The 23,404-nt window shown below is 40.3% G+C and overlaps 2 protein-coding genes and 1 long non-coding RNA gene across 3 annotated transcripts in view; 2 read left to right on the forward strand and 1 right to left on the reverse strand.

Annotated features, from left to right (window-relative positions):
- The window catches only part of WDR64 (WD repeat domain 64), a 156,724-nt gene extending 141,440 nt beyond the window's left edge, over nucleotides 1–15,284 (reverse strand). The window contains exons 1-2 of the mRNA XM_082471325.1: nucleotides 11,345–15,284; nucleotides 6,985–7,115 (exon numbers count right to left, since the gene is read on the reverse strand). Coding sequence (XP_082327451.1) covers nucleotides 6,985–7,115; nucleotides 11,345–11,489 — 276 coding nt within the window. The 5' untranslated portion in view covers nucleotides 11,490–15,284. The remainder of the gene's footprint in view (nucleotides 1–6,984; nucleotides 7,116–11,344) is intronic.
- The window catches only part of LOC309665139, a 324,111-nt gene that overhangs the window by 182,134 nt on the left and 118,573 nt on the right, over nucleotides 1–23,404 (forward strand). The window lies entirely within an intron of this gene.
- OPN3 (opsin 3) overlaps nucleotides 20,405–23,404 on the forward strand; it is a gene marked incomplete at its 5' end in the record, with an annotated part of 60,442 nt that continues 57,442 nt past the window's right edge. Inside the window, 3 exon segments of the mRNA XM_082413014.1 lie at nucleotides 20,405–20,506; nucleotides 20,623–20,797; nucleotides 20,800–20,916. Of these exon segments, the coding sequence (XP_082269140.1) occupies nucleotides 20,405–20,506; nucleotides 20,623–20,797; nucleotides 20,800–20,916 (394 nt within the window).

Below are 23,404 nucleotides of genomic sequence, written 5' to 3' on the forward strand. Positions count from 1 at the left end.
CATTCCCTTCTGACCTGCAGAGCTTCTGCTGAAAAGTCTGCTGATAGCCTCATGGGAGTGGCCTTATGGGTAACTTGTTGTTTTTCCCTTGCTGCTTTTAATATACTCTCTTAATCTTTAATTTTTGCCATTTTAATTACAGTGTGTTTTGGTATGGTCTTCTTTGGGTTGATCCTGTTTGGGACTCTCTATGCCTCTTAGACCTGGATGTCTGTTTCTTTCCCCAGGTTAGGAAGGTTTTCAGCTATTATGTCTTCACATATGTTTTCTGCCCCTTTCTCTCTTCTCCTTTTGGGACTCCAATAATGCAAATGTTAGTACACTTGTTGTCTCAGAAGTCTCTTAAATTGTTATCATTTTTAAAAATTTTTTTCCTTTTTCCTTTCAGCTTGAATGATTTCTACTACTCTGTCTTTCAGTTTGCTGAACATTCCTCTGTATCATCTACTCTACTGTTGATTCCTTTTAGTGTATGTTTAATTCCAATTGTTGTGTTTTTCATCTCTATTTTGTTCTTTGTATTTTCTAACTCTTTGTTAAACTTCTCACTCTGTTCATCCAATGTTCTCCCAAGTTCTTTGATTATCATTATGATCATTACCTTGAACTTTTTATTGGGTATATTATTTCCACTTCACTTAGTTCTTCTCAGGTTTTATCTTGTTCCTTTGTTTGGAACATATACCTCTGTTGCCTCATTTTGCTCTGTTTTTATTTCTACATATTTTGTAGGTTGGTTTTATTTCCCAGTCTTGGAGAAGTGGACTTATGTAGGGATTATCCTATGAGGACCAATAGCACATTCCTCTCTGGTCATCAGAGTATATGCTCCAGGGGTACCCTCAATGTGGGTGGCATGGGTCATTCTGTTGTGACAGGCTGTCTACTGTGGCTGCCTCCCAATCCAGTTAGTTGCCAGGCCCTGCCTTGTGTAGAGGCTGCCAGCTGCTGGTGGGTGGCTGGGTCCTGTCTGGCTGGCTTTAAGAACTTAATGGTCCTGGGGTTGGTATTCACCTACTTGTGGGTTGGGTTGTGGCCCAGGGGGTCCCAGGCTTGGTGTCTGCCCACTGGTGGATGAGACTGGGCCCTGGGTCTAGTGCTAACACACTGGTTGACAGAGCTGGGTCCTGGGGTCTCTGGCTGAGAGGCCTGGGAGTCCCAGAGTTTGTGTTCACCCACTGGTGGGTGAGGCTGGGTCCGATGGCTGGCTGTGGGCTCCCAGGGGTCCTGGGGTGAATGCTATCCAACTGGTGGGTGAGGCCATGTCTTGGGCCCTCTGGTGGGAGGGGCTGAGTCCTGGGGCAGCTGACATCTCAGGGGGTCTTCTGGCAGCTGACCTGCTGGTGGGTGGGGCTGGGTCCCTTCCCAGCTAGCTGCTTGGCTTGGGGCATCCCAGGACTGGTGCCAACTGGCTGCTGGACAGGACAGGTCCTGCTAACAAGCTAGAGGAAGGATTCCAAAATGACACTTGTTAGCACTAGTGTCTTCCTTATAGTATGAGTTCCCAAAACTGTCTGCTGCCCATGTCTATGTCCCCTCAGTGACTCCCAGCTGCATCCTGCCTCTCCAGGAGGCTCTCCAAAATCAGCAAGTGGTTATGACCTGTGCTCTTTTCACATTACTTCTTCTGTCCAGGGTCTCATAGTGTGTGAGATTTTATGTGTGCCCTTTATGAGTGGAGTCTTTATTTCCCACAGTCCTCCGGCTCTCCTGAAAGTAAGCCCCACTGGCCTTCAAAGGCAAATACTCTGGGGACTCATCTTCCTGGTGCAGAACCCCTGAGTGGGGTGTTCACTGTGGGGTTTGGACCCCTTGCTCCTTGGGGAGAACCTCTGCAATTATGATTATTCTCCCATTTCTGGGTCACCTGCCCAGGGGTATGGGTCTTGACTATCCCATGACTCCACTCCTCCTATTCATCTTGTTGTTTCTTCTTTATATCTTTAGTTGTAGAAGATTTTTTCTGCTAGTCTTCAGAAAAAGACATCAGTAGCTGCTCTTTAAATAGTTGTAATTTTGGTGTGCACATCGAATGAGGTAAGCTCAGAACCTTCCTACTCTGCTATTTTGGCCAATCCCTGAGGAATTCTATTAAATCTATAAGTTAATTTGTGGGCCATTTTTTTCTTTACAAATTGAGTCTCCCAATTATTTTCCAGATTTTCTCTTATTCCTTCAGTAAAATGTCATAACCTTATACATTCCTTAATAGGTTTATCCCATAATATTTTCTGCTATTTTTTTCTCTTGCAAATGGAATCTTTTTTTCCTGTTAGCTTTATGTGTGTGTTGTAAGGGTTATTGGTGACGTTTATGAAAGTTACTGATTCTTGCATGTTTATCTTCATTAAATTCTCTTGAACTATCATCTTACTTCTAATAGTTAGCAATGTGATTCTCTTGTATATGCCTGGTAGATATCATACACAAATAATGACAATTTTGTATTTTTTCATAGATTATTACATATCACTTTTTTTTCTTTACTTACAACCTCCAATAAAATGTTGAAGACTAGTGGTGATAATAGGCATCCTTTTCTTGTTCTTGACTTTAATGGGAGTGTTTCTAGTATTTCACTATTAAATATGATCCTTGATTAAATATATTCCTAGTAAGTCTCTATGGTGAACACATCCTAATGTGACTCCTCACCACACACATACAATGAGTCACACCTTTGTATCATCTCCATCCCTCGAGTATGCATAGAACCTGTGATTTGCTTTTAACCAAAAGAATAAAGAAAATGAAATGGGCTGTTTCTCTCATAATTATATTATTTAAGACTGTCTTCATGGACTATGGAGATAGAGATTCTCCTGCCAGCCTTGAGGAAGCAAAGTTGTGAACTGTCTATGTAGAGGGCTATGTGGCAGAGAACTGCAGACAGCCTCTAGGACATGAGTCCAGTCTCCAGCTTCCAGTCAATAAAGAGATGAGTCCTTCAGTCATACAAAAACAAGTAACTGAATTCTGCCAACTCTCTGAATTAGCTTGGAAGCAGATTTTCCTCTAGTCAAGCCTCTAAATGAGAATACCTTGAGTGCAGCCTTGTGAGACCCTGAGAAGAGGACCCAGTTAGGCTGTGCCCAGACTCCTGATCTATGGAACTTGTGAGATAATAAATGTTTCTTTTTCTTATTCTCTATTTTTTAAATTGAAGTATAGTTGATTTACAATGTTGTGCTAATTTCTGCTGTACAGCAAAGTGACTCAGTTTTACACATATATACATTTTTTTAATATTCTTTTCCATTGTTTTATCCGAGAAGAGTGGATGTAGTTCCCTGTGCTATATAGTAGGACCTCGTTGTCCATCTATTCTAAAGGTAATAGTTTGCATCTACTAACCCCAAACTCCCAGTCCTTCCCTCTCCTCCCCCTCCACCTTGGCAACCACAAGTCTGTTCTCTATGTCTGTGAGTCAGTTTCTGTTTTGTAGATAGGTTCATTTGTGCCATATTTTAGATTCCATATATAAGTGATATTATATGGTATTTGTCTTTCCCTTTCTGACTTACTTCATTTAGTATGATAATCTCTACTTGCATTCATGTTGCTGCAAATGGCATTATTTCATTCTTTTTTATGGTTGAGTAGTATTCCACTGTATACATATACACCACATCTTCTTTATCTGTTCATCTGCTGATGGGCATTTAGGTTGTTTCCATGTCTTGGCTATTGTGAATAGTGCTGCTATGAACATAAGGGTGGGTGTAATTTTGTCTGGGTATATGCCCAGGAGTGGGATTTCTGGATCATATGGTGGTTCTATTTTTAGTTTTTTGAGAAACCTCCATACTGTTTTCCACAGTGGCTACACTAACTTACATTCCTACCAACATTGTAGGAGGGCCCTTTTCTCCACACCCTCTCCAACATTTCTTATTTATAGATTTTTTAAATGATGGCCATTCTGACCAATGTGAGGTGGTATCTTGTAGTTTTGATTTGCATTTTTCTAATAACTAATGATGTTGAGCATCTTTTCATGTGCCTACTGGCCACCTGTATGTCTTCTTTGGAGAAATATCTATTTGTTGTTGTTGAGTTGTATGAACTGTTTGTATATTTTGGAGATTAAGCCCTTGTTGGTTGCATCTTTTGCAAATATTTTCTCCCATTCCATAGGTTGTCTTTTCTTTTTTTTTTTTTTATGGTTTCCTTCGCTGTGCAAAAGCTTGTAAGTTTGATTAGGTCCCATTTGTTTACTTTTGTTTTTATTTATATTTCCTTGGGAGATTGACCTAAGAAATTGTTGGTACGATTTATGTCAGAGAATATATTGCCTATCCTCTCTTCTAGGATTTTTATGGTTTCATGTCTTATGTTTAAGTCTTTAAGCCATAGTTTATTTTTGTGCATGGTATGAGGGTATGTTCTAACTTTGTTGACTTATATGCAGGTGTCCAACTTTCAAGCACCACTTGCTGAAGAGACTGTCTTTTTCACATTGTACATTCTTGCCTCCTTTGTCAAAGATTAACTGACCATGGTGTGTGGGTTTATTTCTGGGCTCTCCATTCTGTTCCATTGATCTGTAAATCTGTTTTTGTGCCAATACCACACTGTTTTGATTACTGTAGCTTTGTAGTATTGTCTGAAGTCTGGGAGAGTTATGCCTCCCACATTGTTTTTTTTTTTTTTTTCCCTCAGGACTGCTTTGACAATTCTGGGTCTTTTATGGTTCCATATAAGGTTTAGTATTATTAGCTCTAGTTCTGTGAAAAACGTCATGGTAATTTGATAGGGATTGCATTAAATCTGTAGATTGCTTTGGGTAGTATTACCATTTTAATAATATTAATTCTTCCAATCCAAGGGCATAGGATATCTTTCCACTTCTTTGAATCATCTTTAATTTCCTTTATTAATGTTTTATAGTTCTCAGTGTCTTTCACCTGAAAGACTTTCACCAAGTCTTTCACCTCCTTGGTCAGGTTTATTCCTAGGTATTTTATTTATTTATTTGTTTTTTTGGTGCAATTTTAAAAGGTATTATTTTTTTACATTCCATTTCTGATCTTTCATTGTTAGTGTAAAGAGATGCAACCAATTTCTGAACGTTAATCTTGTATCCTGCTACTTTGCTGAATTCATTTATTAGATCTAGTAGTTTTTGTGTGGAGTCCTTAGGGTTTTCTTTATATACTATCATGTCATCTGCATATAGTAACAATTTTTACCTCCTCTCTTCCAATTTGGATACATTTCATTTCTTTTTCTTGTCTGATTGCTGTGGCAAGGACTCCCAATACTATGTTGAATGGAAGTGGTGAAAGTGGGCATTCTTGTTTTGTTCCAGATTTTAGTGGGAAGGCTTTCAGCTTTCCACCATTGAGTATTATATTGGCTGTGGGTTTGTCATAAATGGCTTTTATTATGTTGAGATATGTTTCCTCTATACCCACTTTGGTAAGAGTTTCTATCATGAATGGATGTTGAATTTTGTCAAATGCTTTCTTGAAGTTGCTAAATTTAGATAAAAGGAAATCTTGCTGTTTACAACAACATGGCTGGACCTTGAGGATATTATGCTAAGTGAAATAAGTCAGATGCAGAGAATCAGGGTGTGTGATCAGCTTGTGCTCAATTCCCTGATTAGCTGATGTCTTGGAATCTCAATTTTCAGTTTTCTGGTTCTAACCAGTCTGGGGGCTACATGCTGGGGGCATACTGATGCAGGTAACTTCTGGTTAACTTACAGTTAACCTGGTGTGGGTTTTAGTATCTTCAGAACAACTTAGGAATATGCTAGAGGCTTATCTTTACCTTTGAAACAGAACTGGGAGTCTTTGTGACTGAGTTATTATGTTTAACTGTTTAAGTTACAGCCATAACTGCTTAAGTTATGGCTACTCTCCTGCCTGAATCTCCTATCTTTGTTTCTGCATTCTTTGCTTCCCCAAACATTAACTGCTAAGGCCTATTCTTTGTTCTACATGGAGGGCCTAGGAGGTCATGGTGTATTTCTATAGCTGCTTTTCCCAATCAACAATTAGCAGGGACACAGAGGATTCTGTCACCGGGAAGGTCCCGCAGGGTCTTTCTCAGTTTCAATATGGGAATTACATGTTCTTTAAAGGCTTAATAGAAACATTTTTTGTTTGCAATTTTTTTCCCAAAATTAATTGATGAATTTGTTTGTTTGCTTGGTTTTGGGGATTTGAGCTATCATTTATTATTGGTTTATAATTTTATTATATTGGAATTTATTGAAATGTTATTTTTAGCTTTCCCCATGGTCAATTTTGTGATGGCCCTGTATATAGTTGAGATGTATCTTTTCTATATCTTGTATTCAAAGTTCTATTTATACATATTTACCAGCTCCTTAAATGTGATAGTCAAATCCATTAAATTCTTGCTTTTTCTTTTGCCTACTATACCTACTGATTTTTCAGAGAGAGCCAGATAACTTAAAAATCATTTTGATTACTCTGTATGCAGTGTGCAATTTTTTCAATTGTAAGTAAGTTACCTCAAATCCTTTTAGATTTAGAAACAAATCTATAGAATGTAGTCTTCTGTGAGTTTAAATGAGGACTGGAGACTCTCCCTCCTCCTTTTCCATAGTTCATAGATTACTTTGCAACCAAACATGCTTCTATATGTTCTTCCAACAACACCAGAGGATATCTAAGGAGTCAATACTGTACCAATCAAAATGACTCAGGAAACATTAGTTGGTCAACCTCAGCCTTTTTCTTCTCTTAAAAATATGGATACACTGAAATTTGTATAAACTGACACTACTGAAAAAGAATACCTCATTTAGAATGTAATGAAGGTCAAACATCTGTCTGCCTTACTCTCTTTTAATTATGGGCAGTGCCATGCCTTTATGGGTATAGGCATTTAAATGTGCCACACACACACTGTGGGTTTAACCCCTGTGGGAGCAACATTTTAATTATTTTTGCTGAACAAAGAAAAATAATACCTGGATTTCATATTAAAAACATGAAAAATGACTACCTCACACCAGTCTATAGATGCATCAGGGTGGTTGCAGAGTTTCCTGTAAAAGCATTTCACATCTTGATTCTTCACTTCTGGACCAAAGAGTTCCTGTACTGTCGCATAAAACTTGTCATAATCAATTGCATCTGCATTGTAACAAAGCACAAGAACATTGTCATAAAATTCAAATACATTGCATTTTTCAGCTGCTTTTTTCCCATTTTCTAATCTATTTCATTATTTCAACCTATAAAAACCATATTCTTCCAAAGTTTAAAGATCTTTTCATGGGAACATAACTAGGCTCTTGGCTAGAATATTACTTAGAAGAAAATATTTTTCTTTGGTGTTTAGTATCTCCTCCATAGATTTTGTCTCAATTATTTTAGGCATTTTGTTCAGGAATACAAAGATAAGAAAGTGCATTACTTCTTTCCTATTGGGAAAAAGTTTTACTAACAGGAGTGTTTGCTAGAACTAATCTTGGGTGGAACATAGAAGTAAGCAAAGAGCAATTCTTTTTTTGTTTTGTTTTGTTTTTTTCTTGCCCAAATTTTATTATTTTATTTTTTACTGGACTGCCAGGGAAGTCCCTCAACTTAATTATTAATAACACCCCCTTTCACTCTTGAAAGTGTCATCAACTGGATGATAAATGGCATAGGCATCGAAGAGATAACACTGAGATGGTGAGATATGGTTGGAAGTAGAATTGCAAAGACTTGCTAATAGCTTGGAAGTTGTTGGGGACAAAGTTGTGATTGAAGGACAGGCTGGATTCTATTGTAATGGTTGCCATTCAGAGTGTTTGCCCTCCCTCTCTCACAGAGCTATTTGGCAACGTCTGCAGACATTTTTTGATTGTTACAACTAAGGATGGGGGTGCTACTGACATCTGGTGGGTAGAGGCCAGAGATGCCACTAAACATTCTGCAATGCACAGGATAGCCTGCCCCACCCCCGGCCTCACACACGTACACATATACAGAACAAAGAATTATCCAGCCCCAAATGTCAATGGTGTCAAGGTTGAGAAACCCTGTTCTAGGATGACACTCGTGTTTCTAATTTCAAAACTCAGCAGATGTTGGTACTATTTACCAAAACAAGGGCAAATGAATAAGGACCATAATTCTTGGGGAAAATAAACCATTCAGTCTTGGTCATATTAAGTTTGATATTCATATGAGAGATCCAAATAGCTTAGCTGTTTTAAATTCATACCAACTAGTACAAGATAGGTGTCTCATCTAAATGCCACTGGATGAGGATTATAAGGCTTTCCTTTCCTGGGATGATTTTAATTCTATTGGGTAATTGACAAGAAGATTTAAGAACAATATTGTACAGATGAAATCCTGCAATGTACTTGGTATCATTTTTGAGGTAAACAACTGTCCCATTAGAAACGTTCTCTCTAGTTCTTAACTTCCTGCCTATGGTGAGAGGTAGACCCTATTGTCCTGTATTTACAAGGGAATATGAATGTATGCCAGTATTAGCAGTTTGATCAAAGTTCATATTACATTTCTCCCTTCTCAGCCTTTCAGTTTAGTCCCTGTCATAAAGGTAATTTATCTAGCAGTACTAAGTTTTGATCAAATCTAATATATATACATATACATATAAACTATACTATAGTACATTATAGTATAATTATAATATATCATAAAATATATATCTATATGTCTATAATATATATATGTTCTCTCTCTCTAAATATATATATAAGTATGTGTGTGTGTCTGTGTATACAAACATATATACTACAGAAGAAGGAAAATTTCAGTGTGGCTTTGTAATTCTAAGCTTGTAAATGTAAGCAAGGTTAACTTGTTAATTTAGCACACCTTTAAGGAGTACTTCCTGGCTTCAAACTCTGGGCTAACCCTGGGGTTACAAAGCCTTCAAAGCACTCATAGTTCAATGCAGGAAAGAAGGGGCAGGTATTTAATACTCACATGTATATAAATTTCTGCAGCTTAAGATTAGCAGGTATATTCCTTGTGATGCCAATAAAGTGCGTCAAAAGTTCTAAGGATGGCTTTGCTTGGGGAAAGTTTGGAAGTTTTTTTTTTTTTTCACACACACACACACACACACACTGTATTTTATTTTTACAAGAGATAAATAGACTGACACCAAGCATTGTACATGGATGACCACAAGTTTGGAAGTTTTTATGAAGAAGTGATATTTGATTTGGGTCTTGAAAAATGAGCAAGAGTTTATAGGCACAAAAATGGGAGGAAATGCACTACACATTGCAGGGATGACATGTGCAAAATCAGAGTCGTTAAGAGTATACCATGCTTGGAAATGCTGAAAGATTCATGTTAGGGCAGAGGTGCATGAAGGGAAGTTCCAGGAGATGCAGCTGGAAAGGTAGGTTAAGGGGTGACTGTGAATAGACCTGGATGACAAGTTAATGTATATGGAATTTAAAGGTGAGCTAATAAGCCAGAAATGTGGCAATCCAAAACAGATTTTTAAAGGAAAATCCCCCTGCAGAAGTATACAGAAAGGAATAATTCTTGGCAAGAAGACCATTATATCAAGAGGCTGCTATAATAACCCAAGAGTGAGATACCATAAAATAGTCAAAATTTATACCAAGACACCTGGCTTAGGAGACTAGGTAGATGATGTCTATGCTAGAAGACTGAGAGACAACACAGGCAAAGCTCAAGAAAAAAAGAGGCAAAGAAAGAATTACAAGAGGAAAAAATAAGAGAGTGGTGTGATGAGAGACACTGAAGGAGAAAATTTCTAGAAACAGTGGCAGCTAACTGTTAATGTAGTGAAGTGGCCAAGTAAGCTGGAAAATATAAACAAGTCATTGAATTTGGCAGGTATATTAGGTGATCAAATACCTTGGTAAAAAGCATTTTTTCAGCAAAGTGATGAGGGAAGCCAGACTTGAGTTGATTGAAAACAAAGTGGTGACACTATGGGGAAATTTAGTGGAGAAGCAAAGGAAAGACATACAGCTTAAAAGGAAGAGAAAGTCAAGGTCAGGACCATTGTTATAATTTTAGTTTTAGAAGACAAAGCCAGTGGAAAAGGAGGTTTTGCAGTTGTTGCAGCAAGGTGATAGCTCTGGAGGGGAGGAGGGATGGAAGAAAGTGGAAGAAAGGACAGGTGCTGCTTCAGGTAATTTGGAAGTGAAAGAAAGGGAATTTGAGAGAATTCTTGTCTTTTGGCTTTGCTTTCACTTATGATGTTGGAAGCTTGACAGAGCAGAGGTGAGTTCCTGTAGAGGATTCAGAAAAAGTGGCAAGCGTTTGGAAAATCAGTTATAGAGAGAGTTAAAACAAACTGACTAGGGAAAAATGAAAGCTTATTGAGTAGTTTAGAAAGCCCAGCCAAATTCTCTGTCATCTAACAAAAGCATATCTGAAAGGTCTGAATCAGCTGTAACACTTAGGAATTGAACGACTTGAGAGATGATTTATCTGTACCTCTCATTTCTTAACAATAAAATGGGGATATAGCAATAATAGTAATAGTTGTCTATTAGAATTGTTATGAGACATAATTATATTTATTAAAGTGACTTGTAAATTCTTAAATACTATTCAAATAATACCATTTTGGGTTTGAACACCCAAAGTCAACATTTTCACTTATTCATGACTATACAACCTGGCATATTAAGAGGCTGGCCATGCTGACCCTTTAGCAGTTATGTGGGCCCTGCTTCTTTCCTCACAGCAGCAGGATTTGTTCCATTAGCCTTTTACTCTGCTGTTAAGCCTTGCTCTTCACTGCTCTCCTCAATGCTCTGAAGCTACACACTACACCACTCCCCTTCAACCTTGACCATGGAGCTGTACTTTCAGTTCTGTGTTGGTATCTGCTGCTAATAATCCTCGCAGACCACTGTTCACCACCTTTCCCGTACCTTCTCATGCTTGAAATTATTCTAGCTTAAAGACGTGGGGAGAGGCCCAGAGAGTGAATCATGGTGAGATAGGAAACTTTGCCTTACTTATAAAAGTCTTTATGATCTTGTGATATCATTAAGTAAAGAGATGACAGGGTGGCTCATGTGGCTTGCTAATGGTCACTATGCACTACTGAGAGTTCCAGGGCAACCAGTGAGCCATCAGATGGTAGACCCCACAGAAGAACGCTTAAATGTCATTTAATCCAACCCCCTAATTTTACACTTGAGTCAACTAACATTCAGAAAAATGAAAAGAGCTTCCTCAAGTCCACTTAGCTATTCAAGTACAGATTCAGAACGAGGACTTGAGGCCCCCCATTCAATGTTTTTGCTATTAAGGTATGTTGCTTCTCCATGATGGCTTAAAACTCTTCCCAGTTCTAATCAAGGGACCCAACTGGACTGCCCTGTGATCACGGATCTTACCTTCTTTCTGGATAAAAAAGCCAGCTCTTTCGTCTCTTTTCTGGGCTGCTATACGTTCAACCAATTTTTCAAACCCTCTCAAGGCTGTCCTGAAATTGCTAATCTGAAGTGCAAGGTTGAAACGTTTTTCTTCCCTGATATCCATAGGGACATAGGGAATCTTTTATATCTGTCCAGAAATAACAATGTAAATTTGACAACTTGGAAAACTTTCCAGTTGTTACAATGCCTCCCTGTTACCTCAGTTTTTGCCCTAGGTCTCATTCCTTTGATCTTAAAATCCCATACTGTGGGTAGGAATAAGAGTTGCTGCCACTAGGATGTTAGCAGGGAGAAACACTGACTTTGGTCTAATGCATTTCACATAGGCAAACATTTCAGTAAAAATCCTGACCTCATAATGTTACCAGTGTCCTGCATATGGTCCTCATTGCATCATAATACATCTGTAACATCATCCTTCCTTCATAAGGAGGAGATTGAGATTTCTTTCCTCACAAATTGTGTGTGTGTGTGTGTGTGTGTGTGTGTGTGTGTGTGTGTGTGTATACACTGCCTAAGAGGGAAGAAAAATGGGTAAAGACCAAGTAAGGAAACTGGGGGGGATAAGTCAAAGGACAAGGGTTAGTGAGCTCAGAGAAGGCCTCATTAATAGAAAGACATCTGGGCACAGACCAGAGGGACGTAAGGTAGCAAGCCATGTGGGTAAATGGTAGAAGGATGTTCCAAGAACAGAAGGCATAAAGTCCTGAGATCAAAGTGTGCTTCACGTATCTGAGAAACAACGAAGAGATCATGTGACAGGGGTGATGTGGGATGGGGAAGAGAGGTGGGGAGATAAGGTCAGAGAGTCGGGGAGGGGAGCAGATCTGTTGTAAGGAAAGTCTATACAGTAATCCCTAATCTACTATTGAGTAGAATACTGATATGATCTGATTCACAATTGAAAAGGATTGTTTTAGCTGCTTTGTGGGGGTAAACTGAAGGAGAGAAAGAGTAGAAGCAGGGAAACAAATTAGGTGGCAATTTCAATAATCCAAGTAAGAGATAATAGTGGTTTAGATTAGGATATTAGTGACGAAGGTAGGGCTAAGATGTCAGATTGTGTGAGGGTAAATATGACAGAATTTGCTGTTAGATAAGATGGGAGTGTGATAGCAAGGGAAGGATCAAGAATAACTCCAGGGATTCTGGAAGGATAGAGTAGTTACTCATTTTTGGGGAGCAAGTCAGTGGGAGAAGAAGATTTTGGGGGAAGAATTAAGAGTTCAATTTGGGATGTGTTAAGTTTGAGATGTCTATTAGGTAAACAATTGTAGAGATTGAATAGTCAGATATAAAAGTCCAGGGTTCAGGGGAGAGCTTGAGAATCATCAACATTTAGGTGGTATTCAGAGCCATTGGACTGGATGAGATCTCCTTGAAGAAGCAAAATAACTGAGGACCAAACCCTGAGCATTCCAGTGTTCAGAGGTCAGAGTGATAAGGAAGAACCACTGATGGAGACTAAGTAGGAGTGGCCAGTGAGGTAGAAGAGCCAAGAGAAAGGAGTATTTCAGAAACCAAGAGAAGAAAGTGTTTTGAAAAGGAAGGAGACATAGGAAGGACTATCAGTTTACTCAATAAAGAAATTGCATGGGAAGAAAAAAGAAGGAAGGAGAACCTGCAGGTTAAAAGGAACTTTAAAGACACACCAACTAGTCATAGTATGTGGACTGTATTTAGATCCTGACTCAACAATCAAACTGAAAAATAATCCCAACATGTCTGAGATAATTGGAAATTGGAACACTGACTAGATATTTGATGAGACTGAGAAGTTACTGTTCATTATTTTAGATGTAATAATTATATTTTATATTATTGTTATGTGATATATTTTAGAGTGTGAAATAAAATTCATATTTTATGGCAAGACAAGAAAAATTTAAATATAAAATATTTTCTCTGCCCTCTGGCCTCCTCTCTGTCCTCTACTGTGCATTGTGTATCTGCATTATGCATTGACCAAACCTTCCCCATCAGTAGAAATACCTGAAAGAGCAACATTCTCCTAGCACCAAAAAAACAGCTCCTTAAAAGATAACACTCCTTTTTTATTTTGTAAGGGGCCACAGTGACGCTTAGATCTGAACTGTGTAAACTGTCAATAATATATCATTTAATGTACAGCCCTCTGTCTCAAAAAACTTCACAAGAACTGTGCCTTGACTTCTAACAGGCAGAACAGTTCTTGGAGCTTTCTCAGATGCTGTCCCTGGGTTATAATTCTCAAATTTGGCTCAAATTGAAATTTTCCACTTCTTTCATAGATTGACTATTGATTAAGTTTCATCGACAAGAGCTACATACTGAAGTATTTACAGATAAGCGTTAAAATACAAAGGAGTGGCAAACTGTGCCAAATACTGATGATAGGCTATATAAGGTGAGGACTGATGATTAACCATTGGAATGTGCATTATGGTGACCTTGAGAAACACTATCTCAGTGGAATGGTGGATCAAAGAGAGAGTGGGAGGAGGGACTGTGGAAACAGCAAGTATAAATGCATATTATGGCAGTGGCTTTTGGGAACATCTTAGAAGTATAAGCTGGAGCAATTCACAATTATTGTGGCCATTTATAGAGCTACAGGATGCAGTTGTACCTGTATTTTCTCAATTGCAAAAAATGATATAACCATCAGTTTAAAGAACTTAAAAGATATCACTCATGTTCCCACCCCTCTTACAAAACTATTGATTTTAGAATATTGCCTTCTAGGCTCAGGCCACATACTTTGATAATTGTATGCAGTTTCAATAGAATCATGCACATTATATAAATATTAATGTATTCTTTCATAAATCTGTCCCCATGTTTCTAATATCCTTCATAAGTATATATTTTTCTTTTCCATCTATTTTTCTCAACCAAATATTTAATTATTTTATTAAATGCTTTTTTACATATAAATGATTGTAAAGGTGATTGATATAAAAATTCAGAAGCAAGCACACATCTAGCTGTGTAAGGAAAGAAATAATATAGCCACTCTTGGAGAAAGGCTCTAGTTAAAAAAATAGTTGGAACAATTTCCCTGAGCTATTTGGCTTCAGCTTCTATGAGTCTTATGAGATCTTGTGTGTGGAAGTCAGTGGCCAAGGCCATGACATAAGGCCCATAGTTAGGTCCTCAGCTGGTCTGTGACATGGCCCAGGCACCAGCTATCTGGTAGAAATCCTGTCAGGAGCAATAGGTGGCTCTGCTTTTTCTGCTTCTGAGTTCACCCTAGTCAACTCTAGTTATCAACATAAGTAAGTGAAGGACCCCTCTGGCATGAAATGAGGGTTCTTGACTGGTGCGTGTGGCAGGGCAGGCAGGAGCTTCAACATTGCATGATGCTGGCCAGCCAGGTACTGCTAAGAATCTGGGCCATGTTCACCCAGGTATTTACAGGATAAAAAAATACTACAAGAGCAGAAGATACCTTGATAACTCTCCTCCGCATGTCTGTCTCTTGAGTTACAATGCTACAGCCAAAACCGATGTCATATATATCAGGGCATAGCTGTCATACTGTCATTTCCCTTTGCCATCACTTTGGAAATTCCCTTATCTTTTCTCTTGTATCCTATATCTTACTTTTCCATGGTTTATTCCCTCATTTTGGTGGCTTGCATCCAGAAATAGTTGCCTGGAAGATAAATTTTTGATACCTTACCTATCTGAAAATATTCTTAATCTTCTTCTGCATTGAATGATATTTGGGTAAGTATAGAATTCCAGGCTGGAAATTGCTTTATTTCAGTGTTTTGAAGATAATATTCCACTGTCTTTTAGCTTCTGGTGTTACTATTAGAAGAAGTCTATTTTGATCAGATTTTGTTGCTGATTATAAGCTATTCTGATCTCTGATCCTTTGTACATAATTTATTTTAATCCCGACCCCTCCCGCCCCACCTCAGGAAACCTATAAATGCTCTCTTTGTCCCCATTGTACCAAAATTTCACTATAGTGGATACTGCTGTGGAGAATATATGTATATATAGATAAAGATATATATAGATATATAGATAGAGATATAGCTAGAGGTAGATATACATTAATCATAACTTCACTAACCAGTTCCTTTAAGAAATTGAATGATTATTCTTCTATAATTCCTTTGTCACCCAAACTCTGCTTTATAGAGCAAGATTATAAATGAGATTCCATTTTTTTAAAAATACTAATTATTTATTTGGCTGCATCGGTTCTTAGTTGCAGTAGGCAGGATCTTTAGTTGCAGCATACAAACTCTTAGTTGTGGCATGTGGGATCTAGTTCCCTGACCAGGGATCGAACCCATACCCCCTGCATTAGGATCGCAGAGTCTTAGCCACTGGACCACCAGGGAAGTCCCAAGATTCCATTTTAAAACAAATGTATGTATTTGGGGGGAGGGGAATGTGGACAGGTACCCAATTTTCATTAAACTGATTCCTACATCTCACACATCTCAGAAGCTGTATGCACAAAGAGAATTGACATTCAGAACTTGAAGGTATGCTGGATTTTCTTTTTTGAAAAAGTTCAGTATCATTCACTAACTTATGTTTCCTAAGGCAAGAAATTGTTCAAATATATTTGGCCAGATTTTCTTCAAGGCTTCTTCTGCCTCTCACTAGGAATCAAAGTTCAGACATGTCAGGGAAGGATGAGTTCCAGCCCTTGGAAGGAGATTACTCAGTTGAGTAAGGGTCAAAGCATCCTCTTAGCTGACATGTGCATGACACAGAAGGCTAAGGGTTATCAGTGATTCCAAGCAAGAGTGGCAGATAAAACCTGTCTCCATTCACACCCTCATACTTTGTAAAAGATTTTTTTGGAATATGAGGGTTGGGATGATTTAATGCTCCAGAGTGGGAGGGTATTAAAATGCCCTTCTTTCTGTCTTGCCAGAGGCTCCGCTTGAGGAATCCCCCCATTCTAAAAAAAGTGCTATACAGCCCATGTAGGAGGATGGGCTGAGAAGTGGAGGCACTGAGAAACTGATTCTTCACACATTAGTCTATTCTCACCTTCAAAATACTTAAGAGGAGGCAGGTTCATTAAGAGGTTGAGGAGACCCTTAGTGAGCACTTCCTTAGAGAAAAATTTTAGAGTAGTCAAGTGACCATAACTTTTATCCGCTTCTTTCTACCCAACAGGCACTGAAGGGGACAGTCTGTGGCCAGTTCTCCAACAGCAGGCCACATCCAGAATTTGGTAGGGCAAGGATGCATACGTATTTCCAGAGGGCCAGATGCAAGCCTCTGAGTAGAGGAGCCAAGCTGTGTCATCTTGGGACTGCCTGTAGGGTCTAAGAGACCCTAACCAGGATCTGAGAGGGAGACCCAAGGAGCCAGCTGACAGAGGCATTGCCCCTTTTGAGGGAATTGTGGGAGAAATATCTCCAGTGACCTCAGGTCCTCTAGAGATCCCACAAATCACCCCAGGAGAGAAAAACACAGCATTGAAAATCTGCTATAATCAGAGGGCACCAACATCAGATGACAACTTTATCAATCAAGGAAGATTTTTCCTCAAAATCTCAGAGGGGCCAGGAGCAGCACCTAAAGGTAGTGGCCAAGGAAATAGGAAAAGCTAAGTTTGTTGTTTCCTCAACCCCCATCCCCAGAAGTTCTCCAGGTTACAGCAGCCTCTGTTTTGGAGGGTTGACAGATGAGTTTTCCAAGAGTTTTAACATTTCATTATTACAATGCTCTGGACTTTATATTACTTGAAAGTGAGCAGAAAGGCTTTGAGAACTGATAAAATGTCAACGAAGGGCAGTGAAGAATAAGTGGAAAGAAGATATTTGAAATGTGTGCTGCCAAAGAGAGTAAAGTTACTTTTTGCTTGCACTATACTGAGTCCAGCTCACTCAGTAAACTGCTTACATTTGCAGACACTGTACTTCTCTTACTTTGAGAGAGTGAGATGCAGGCATAATTGGCATAAGCTTTTTATTGTGCTAAAATACACACCACATAAAATTTACCATTTCAACCATTTTAACTGTACACTTCAGTGGCATTAAGTAATTCACAATTTTGGGCAACCATCACCACTATCCATTTCCAGAAGTTTTGTATCATCCCAAACTGAAGCTCTGTACCCATTAACGACTAACTCCCCATTCCTCCCTCCCCTCAACCCCTGGTGACTACTATTCTACTCTCTGTCACTATGTATTTGCCTATTCTAGGTACCCCGTATAAGAGGAATCTGTAATATTTGTCATTTTGTGTCTGGCTTATTTCACTTAGCATAATGTTTTCAAGGTTCATCTATGACTTAGCAAGTATTAGAATTTCATTTATTTCTATGACTGAATAATATTCCATTGTATGTACATAACACATTTTGTTTATCCATTTATCTGTTGATGGACATTTGGTCTATTTCCACCTTTTGGTTATTGTGAATACTACTGCTATGAACACTGGTGTACAAATACATGTTCCTGTCCCTGCTTTCAATTCTTTTTGCTATACGTCTAGGAGCAGAATTGCTGGATCATATGATAAATCTGTGTTTAACTTTTTGAGGAATGCCAAGCTGTTTCCACAGTGGCTGCACCGTTTTACATTCTCACCAGCAGCACAGCAGGGTTCTAACTTCTCCACATCCTTGTCAACACTTTTTAGTTTCTTTGTTGTTGTTGTTGTTGTTGTTTTTATTTTTTGATAATAGCCATCCTAGTGGGTGTGTGGTTTTGATTTGCATTTCCCTGATAACTAAAGATCATCTTTTCAAATGCTTATCAGCCATTTGTATGTGTATCTTTGTAGAAATATCTATTCAAGTCCTCTGACGATTTTTGAATTGGGGATGTTTGGCTTTTTGTTGTTGTGTTGTATGAGTTATGTGTTCTGGATATTAATCCCTTATCAGATATATTATTTGCAAATATTTTCTCCTGTTTTGTGTGTTGTCTTTTTACTCTCTTGATAGTGTACAAAAGTTTTTCATTTTGATGAAATAAAGTACAATTTGTTTTTTCTTTTGTTGCCTATGCCTTTGGTGTCATATCCAAGAAATCATTGCTGAACCTAATGTCATGAAGATGTTTTGTTTCTTCTAAGAATTCTATAGTTATAGCGTTTAAGTTTAGCTCTTTGAGTCAATTTATGTATATGGTATAAGGTAAGGTTCTAACTTCATTTTTTGCATGTGGATATCCAGTTTTCCCAGCACCATTTATTGAAATGTCCTTTCCCCACTGAGTAGTCTTGGCATCCTTGCTGAAATCTCTTATGCCAGTACTGCACTTGCCTTTTAAGTTGTAGTATTTTTGGCATTATCCTACGATTACATAATTCTGAAAATGAATAGAAACATATATTATTACTGACAAAGTGAATAATATTTGTAGTATCATTACCTGTTTCTGTCAAGTATAGTAAATAACCTTAACAGTTCATTGTATTATAAAAATGAATCTATCAAAATTCTTAAACATTTGCCAAAAGCCTCTTATTCCCTTTATTTTCCTTCACTGATATTATTCCTCTTGCATAGGCATTGCACTGGACTTTACTCAAGCCCAAGTCCTTTTACTAAAATAGCCAAGAACCTGCATTATCTGGCCAATCACTGCTCACTTACTTCTCTGCCCTTATTTCATAATTCTCATTCCACTCCAGCCACGTTGGTTTCTTTGTTTTTCCTCCAATATGCCAAGCACAGTCCCACCCCATTACATCTACCCTGTGCCTGCAGTACTCAGTGAGGCTATCTGTAACCACACTGTACAAAATAACAGCCTCTTCCCTCCCTCCAAAATACCCTTTCTCTGCTTTACTTTTCTTTATTGCACATTTCACAACACTACATATGTACTTATTTGATAATCATCTGTTCTCCCAACATCACCAGAATGTAAGCTTTGTGAGAGCAGGGACTCGGCACCAATGAATGAATGAATGAATGAATGAATGAATGCTTTAGGAAACAATATGAGTCCTCCTTCATTCATTCAACTAGTATTTATTGAGACCTTACTATAGACTAGTCAGTAAATGCCGTAGACATTAAACATACAGAACTTGTTAAATGATTGCATAAATCTAAAATACAAAATTAAATGAGTTTTTTAAAGAAGTGGGTAGGTCAGTCTCACAAATAAATCCAGATTGGAAGCCTTAGTGACAAATCAAGATTTTAAGGACGGAGCACATTACCCCTCAGCTATTGCTCAGTGCACCCTGACGATTAGATTTTACTCCCCAAGGAACTTGTAATGGAGGTTCACTGAGGCTAGTCGTTCTCTACCGATCTTTTGAATGGAGATGGGAGGAGGCACACACCTTCGTGGAGGGCAATTGCTTTGCCCTTGCACGGACACTGTGCTAGCCAGCAGTGCCCAGGAAAGCCTGCAGGTCTGTCTAGGGACTGCATCCCCTCGGGCCCTGTTGGGGCCTGTGCATAGGCAGCAGCGCAGCCCCGCAAAGACTGATCAGTTCACGGACCTGTGCTTGACTTGCCCTCTGTTTTCACTGTGTAAAAGGCCAGAGGAAATGTGCTGCTTCAAGTATAGCACCACCTCTGCACCTGCTAGATATGGTCTGGAGCTTGAGGGCGCAGCCTGGGGGTCGCCACAGTGAGGGCCTTAGCGACAGAGTGTATCCACTGCTACCGCAGGGAAGACAGGAAGGACAATATGGGCAGGCCTGGGGTGTGGCCTGGGTTTGCATTAAGCGTGCGACTCCTTTTGGCAGCGGGTCGTACGTAACAGCTTCCTGGGGAGGGAGAAGCCAAGAACGGGGGCCCCTCGTGTAACCCCCTCACGAGCACGTGGTGGGCCAGGAGCCCATAAATGTTCCTGAATGAGTGGGTGGGTGGTGAACGCCAAGAGGCCTTCCAGCTGGGTGAGGGGGAACTGCGGAGTGAGGAGTCACGATGGTTGCTCTGCCTCTCAGCGCTCACTGACTGGGCGGGTGGGGCCGGGGTACCGGAAGGGGGCGGGGGAAGGGGAACCTGGAGAGCAGGGACTCGGCTAAGACTGCGAGAAGGGGCGGGGCTACAAGGCGCGTCGCGGCGGGACTACAATGGCGGGAAGGGGCGGGGTTACGAGGCGCGCCGGGGGCGAGGGGGGGGGGGGTCCCCGAGCTGCATCTAGCTGCCCGCCCATTGGCCGGAGGGGACGACGGGTACGTCGGAGCGCCCTGCGCCCCACCCAGAACCTAGCGCGCCGGCGCCCGGCTTGCACGCTGCAGGGCACTGCGGCGGCGGCGGAGCCGGCTCGGAGGGTGGCGAGGGGCTGTGACCTGGGCAGCCGAGGCTTACGCAGCCTGTCAGCCAGGGCGCCTACGAGCTCCTGGTGCTTCTGCTTGGCTCCGTGGGACCGCTGGGCGTCAGCAGCAACCTGCTGGTGCTCGTCCTCTACCTCAAGTTCCCGCGGCTCCGCAGCCCCGCCCGCCTCTTCCTGCTTAACGTCAGCCTCGCAACCTGCTACCCTCCGTCCACCGGGCCGCGCTAGCTTTCGCGTTCCGCCTGAGGGGCGGCGTGGTGGGGGGCGCCACGAACTGCGTGTGGGACGGCTTCAGCAACAACCTGTCGGGTGAGTGGCCGGGGTAGACCTCCCGCTCCTGCGGCCTCCTGCCCCCGGCCCCGCCCCCTCCCGCTCCTGGACCCCAACCTCGCGGCGGTGCTCCCCTGACTTCACCTCCCCCTACCTCTATTCTTCTGATCTCACCTCCTCCCTTGTGACCTCACCTCCCCTGATCTCACCCGCTTCCCCCCACCTCTGCTCCTTCCCCGCCAACCTCTCCTCCTCCAGCACTCGCTGATCTCTCTCCCTCCCTGTGCTCTCCAGGCCCCACGCCAACCCAAACCCCAGCCTGTCTGCAGCCCCATCTCCCCTGTGCCCACCTCCTCCATACCCCTTTCTGGCCGCCGTGCAGCTCATCTCACTTCTCTGCTTTCATCTCCTAATTTAATTCAACAGGGCACGAGACAATGGCTTTTACACTTTGAGGAAAGAAATGAGGGGCTGTGGAGTTAAGAGATTCAAGGAAAAAAGTGTTTGATTTGTGAAAGTTGGAGAGGGTGATGAGGAAAGATCTAATTCCTATATTACTTCCCTAAAGTGAGAGGTAGAAACCTAACATAGTAGTAATGTGTAAATGCTTTTAAAAATTTGCCCATTAGCAGTTGTAAACCTTTGACTGCTTCCTAGGAAGTGAGATCGTTTTATTCAGGTCCTCAGAATGCAAATTGGCATGTGTCCTATTAGCTATTTTTACTATAATTTCCTCCTTATAGTTTCCAGCACACCAAAATCTAAGGTGAGTTTGCAGAAGGCTCAGAGAATCCCAACTCAAATGAACAAATAATTAGTTGTGCAGCCAGTAGATTTCATTAAAGTAGAACTTGATTGTTAATACAATACTCTTAACCCATATGGAAGATTTAAGTCTCACTGAGACTTGACATTTTGAAGGATGAACCACCCAGTGTGTCATTGAAGATGTGATTTTTCTAAGATTGGGAAAGTATCCTTTTGTGTGTGCTCCAGAATTTCATTTGTACAAAGATTTGAAATAGAAATGTGTATTTCTCAGGTCTTAAATTTCCTTTAAAAAAAAAAAGAATCCTGAAATCCATTGATAATTTATTACTGCCTTTATCTTGGCAGGTTTATGAGAATAAAATCTTTGTAGTGTTATCAAAAGTATTTTCTTATTCACCAACCTTCTATGTGGTGATAAATCCAAATATTATATTTGTTATGATTCCTTTTTTTATATTTTGAGGGAAACAAGAAAATGCAATAGAAATCATAATTTTATTTATTTGATTGTCTCAATGATCTAATATTCTAATACTACCTACCCCTTCCCCAATAAGCCCTTATCTGAGAACTTCATTTATACAAAGATTTGAAACTTGGGAAGGGGCTGTAGGTGTGTGAAGGTGGTGATATAGATCACACTATAGATTACACTCTTTGTATTAATTTAAAATACCTAACAGGCAATGTTTCAGGCAGGGCTAAGCTTTAAAGAGGGCAATTCAAGCCAAGCCCTAAAGTGTCATCAGTAGCAGAAATTGGGTCACAGACATTAAAGTTCTTATCTTCAAGAAGTGTTTTTTCTGTGCTGGGAAATTCAGCTTCTATCCTGACTCCACGCCTGGGAATTTGAAAACAGCGGTATATTGAGTTTTTTATTAGTACCAGCATTCCCCTTCTTCCTCATCCCTTCTATCCTGCGGCCCCACCTTGCTGTGTCTCCTTGTCTCTTCCATCCTTTTTCCTCCCTCATCATCCCTGCTTAGGTCCCACCCCAATCAGAAGGGATTTTCTAAGACTGCTAGAAATGTTCACCACACAGTATTTTGCCTGACTACTGCTCTTTCTCTGGGCATTTCTTTAGTGCTTTCAACAATGACTTTAACCTGTTTTTAAGTTAGAGGTGGAAACTCTGGGGCAAGAGGTTCTGAGTCTTGTTTAAGCCCTGGGAGACAAGTCAATAGTGGGTTATGGTGGAGCTGAAAAAGTTCTTAGCAAAGATTAAGAATTTCTTTGCCTGGAGTAAATTCCAAAGATTGTGCTTCTAGGTAAGAGTTAAAGATGAAAAGAGGGAGGGTGCTTCCCTCATTGTTATCCCTGAGCAAGAACTAACCAACCATGGAGTACTGAAGGGGGAGAACATTTTAAAATACCAAAAGTGGCTGCTTGCTCCGGAGGCTTCTGGAGAGGCTGCCCTATCAAGTGGAAAGACCACTGGCCTGATGGTGTGAGAGTGGGTCCCACTCTTGATCCTGTGGCTACCCATCATGTGGACTTTCCCAGTCACTTAATTTCTCCAGCCATCAGTTTTCTCATCTGTATTACGGGGTAGTTGAGCTAAATGTGTTAAGGTTGTCCTGTCCTGCTTTGTATTACAAGGACTCCTTTGATACCTATAGGTTAGAAGCTGCCTGGTTTTAGCACTTATAGCTTATATCCTCTCTCTTACTCCCAACCCTCAGCTGTATCCCCTTCTAAGCTGAGAATAAGTACATACTATGGTTACACTTCTTTACATACCCTCATGGGTTCTGTC

Source organism: Balaenoptera physalus (genome assembly GCF_965194825.1).
Source record: "Balaenoptera physalus genome assembly, chromosome: 1".
NCBI lineage: Eukaryota > Metazoa > Chordata > Mammalia > Artiodactyla > Balaenopteridae > Balaenoptera > Balaenoptera physalus.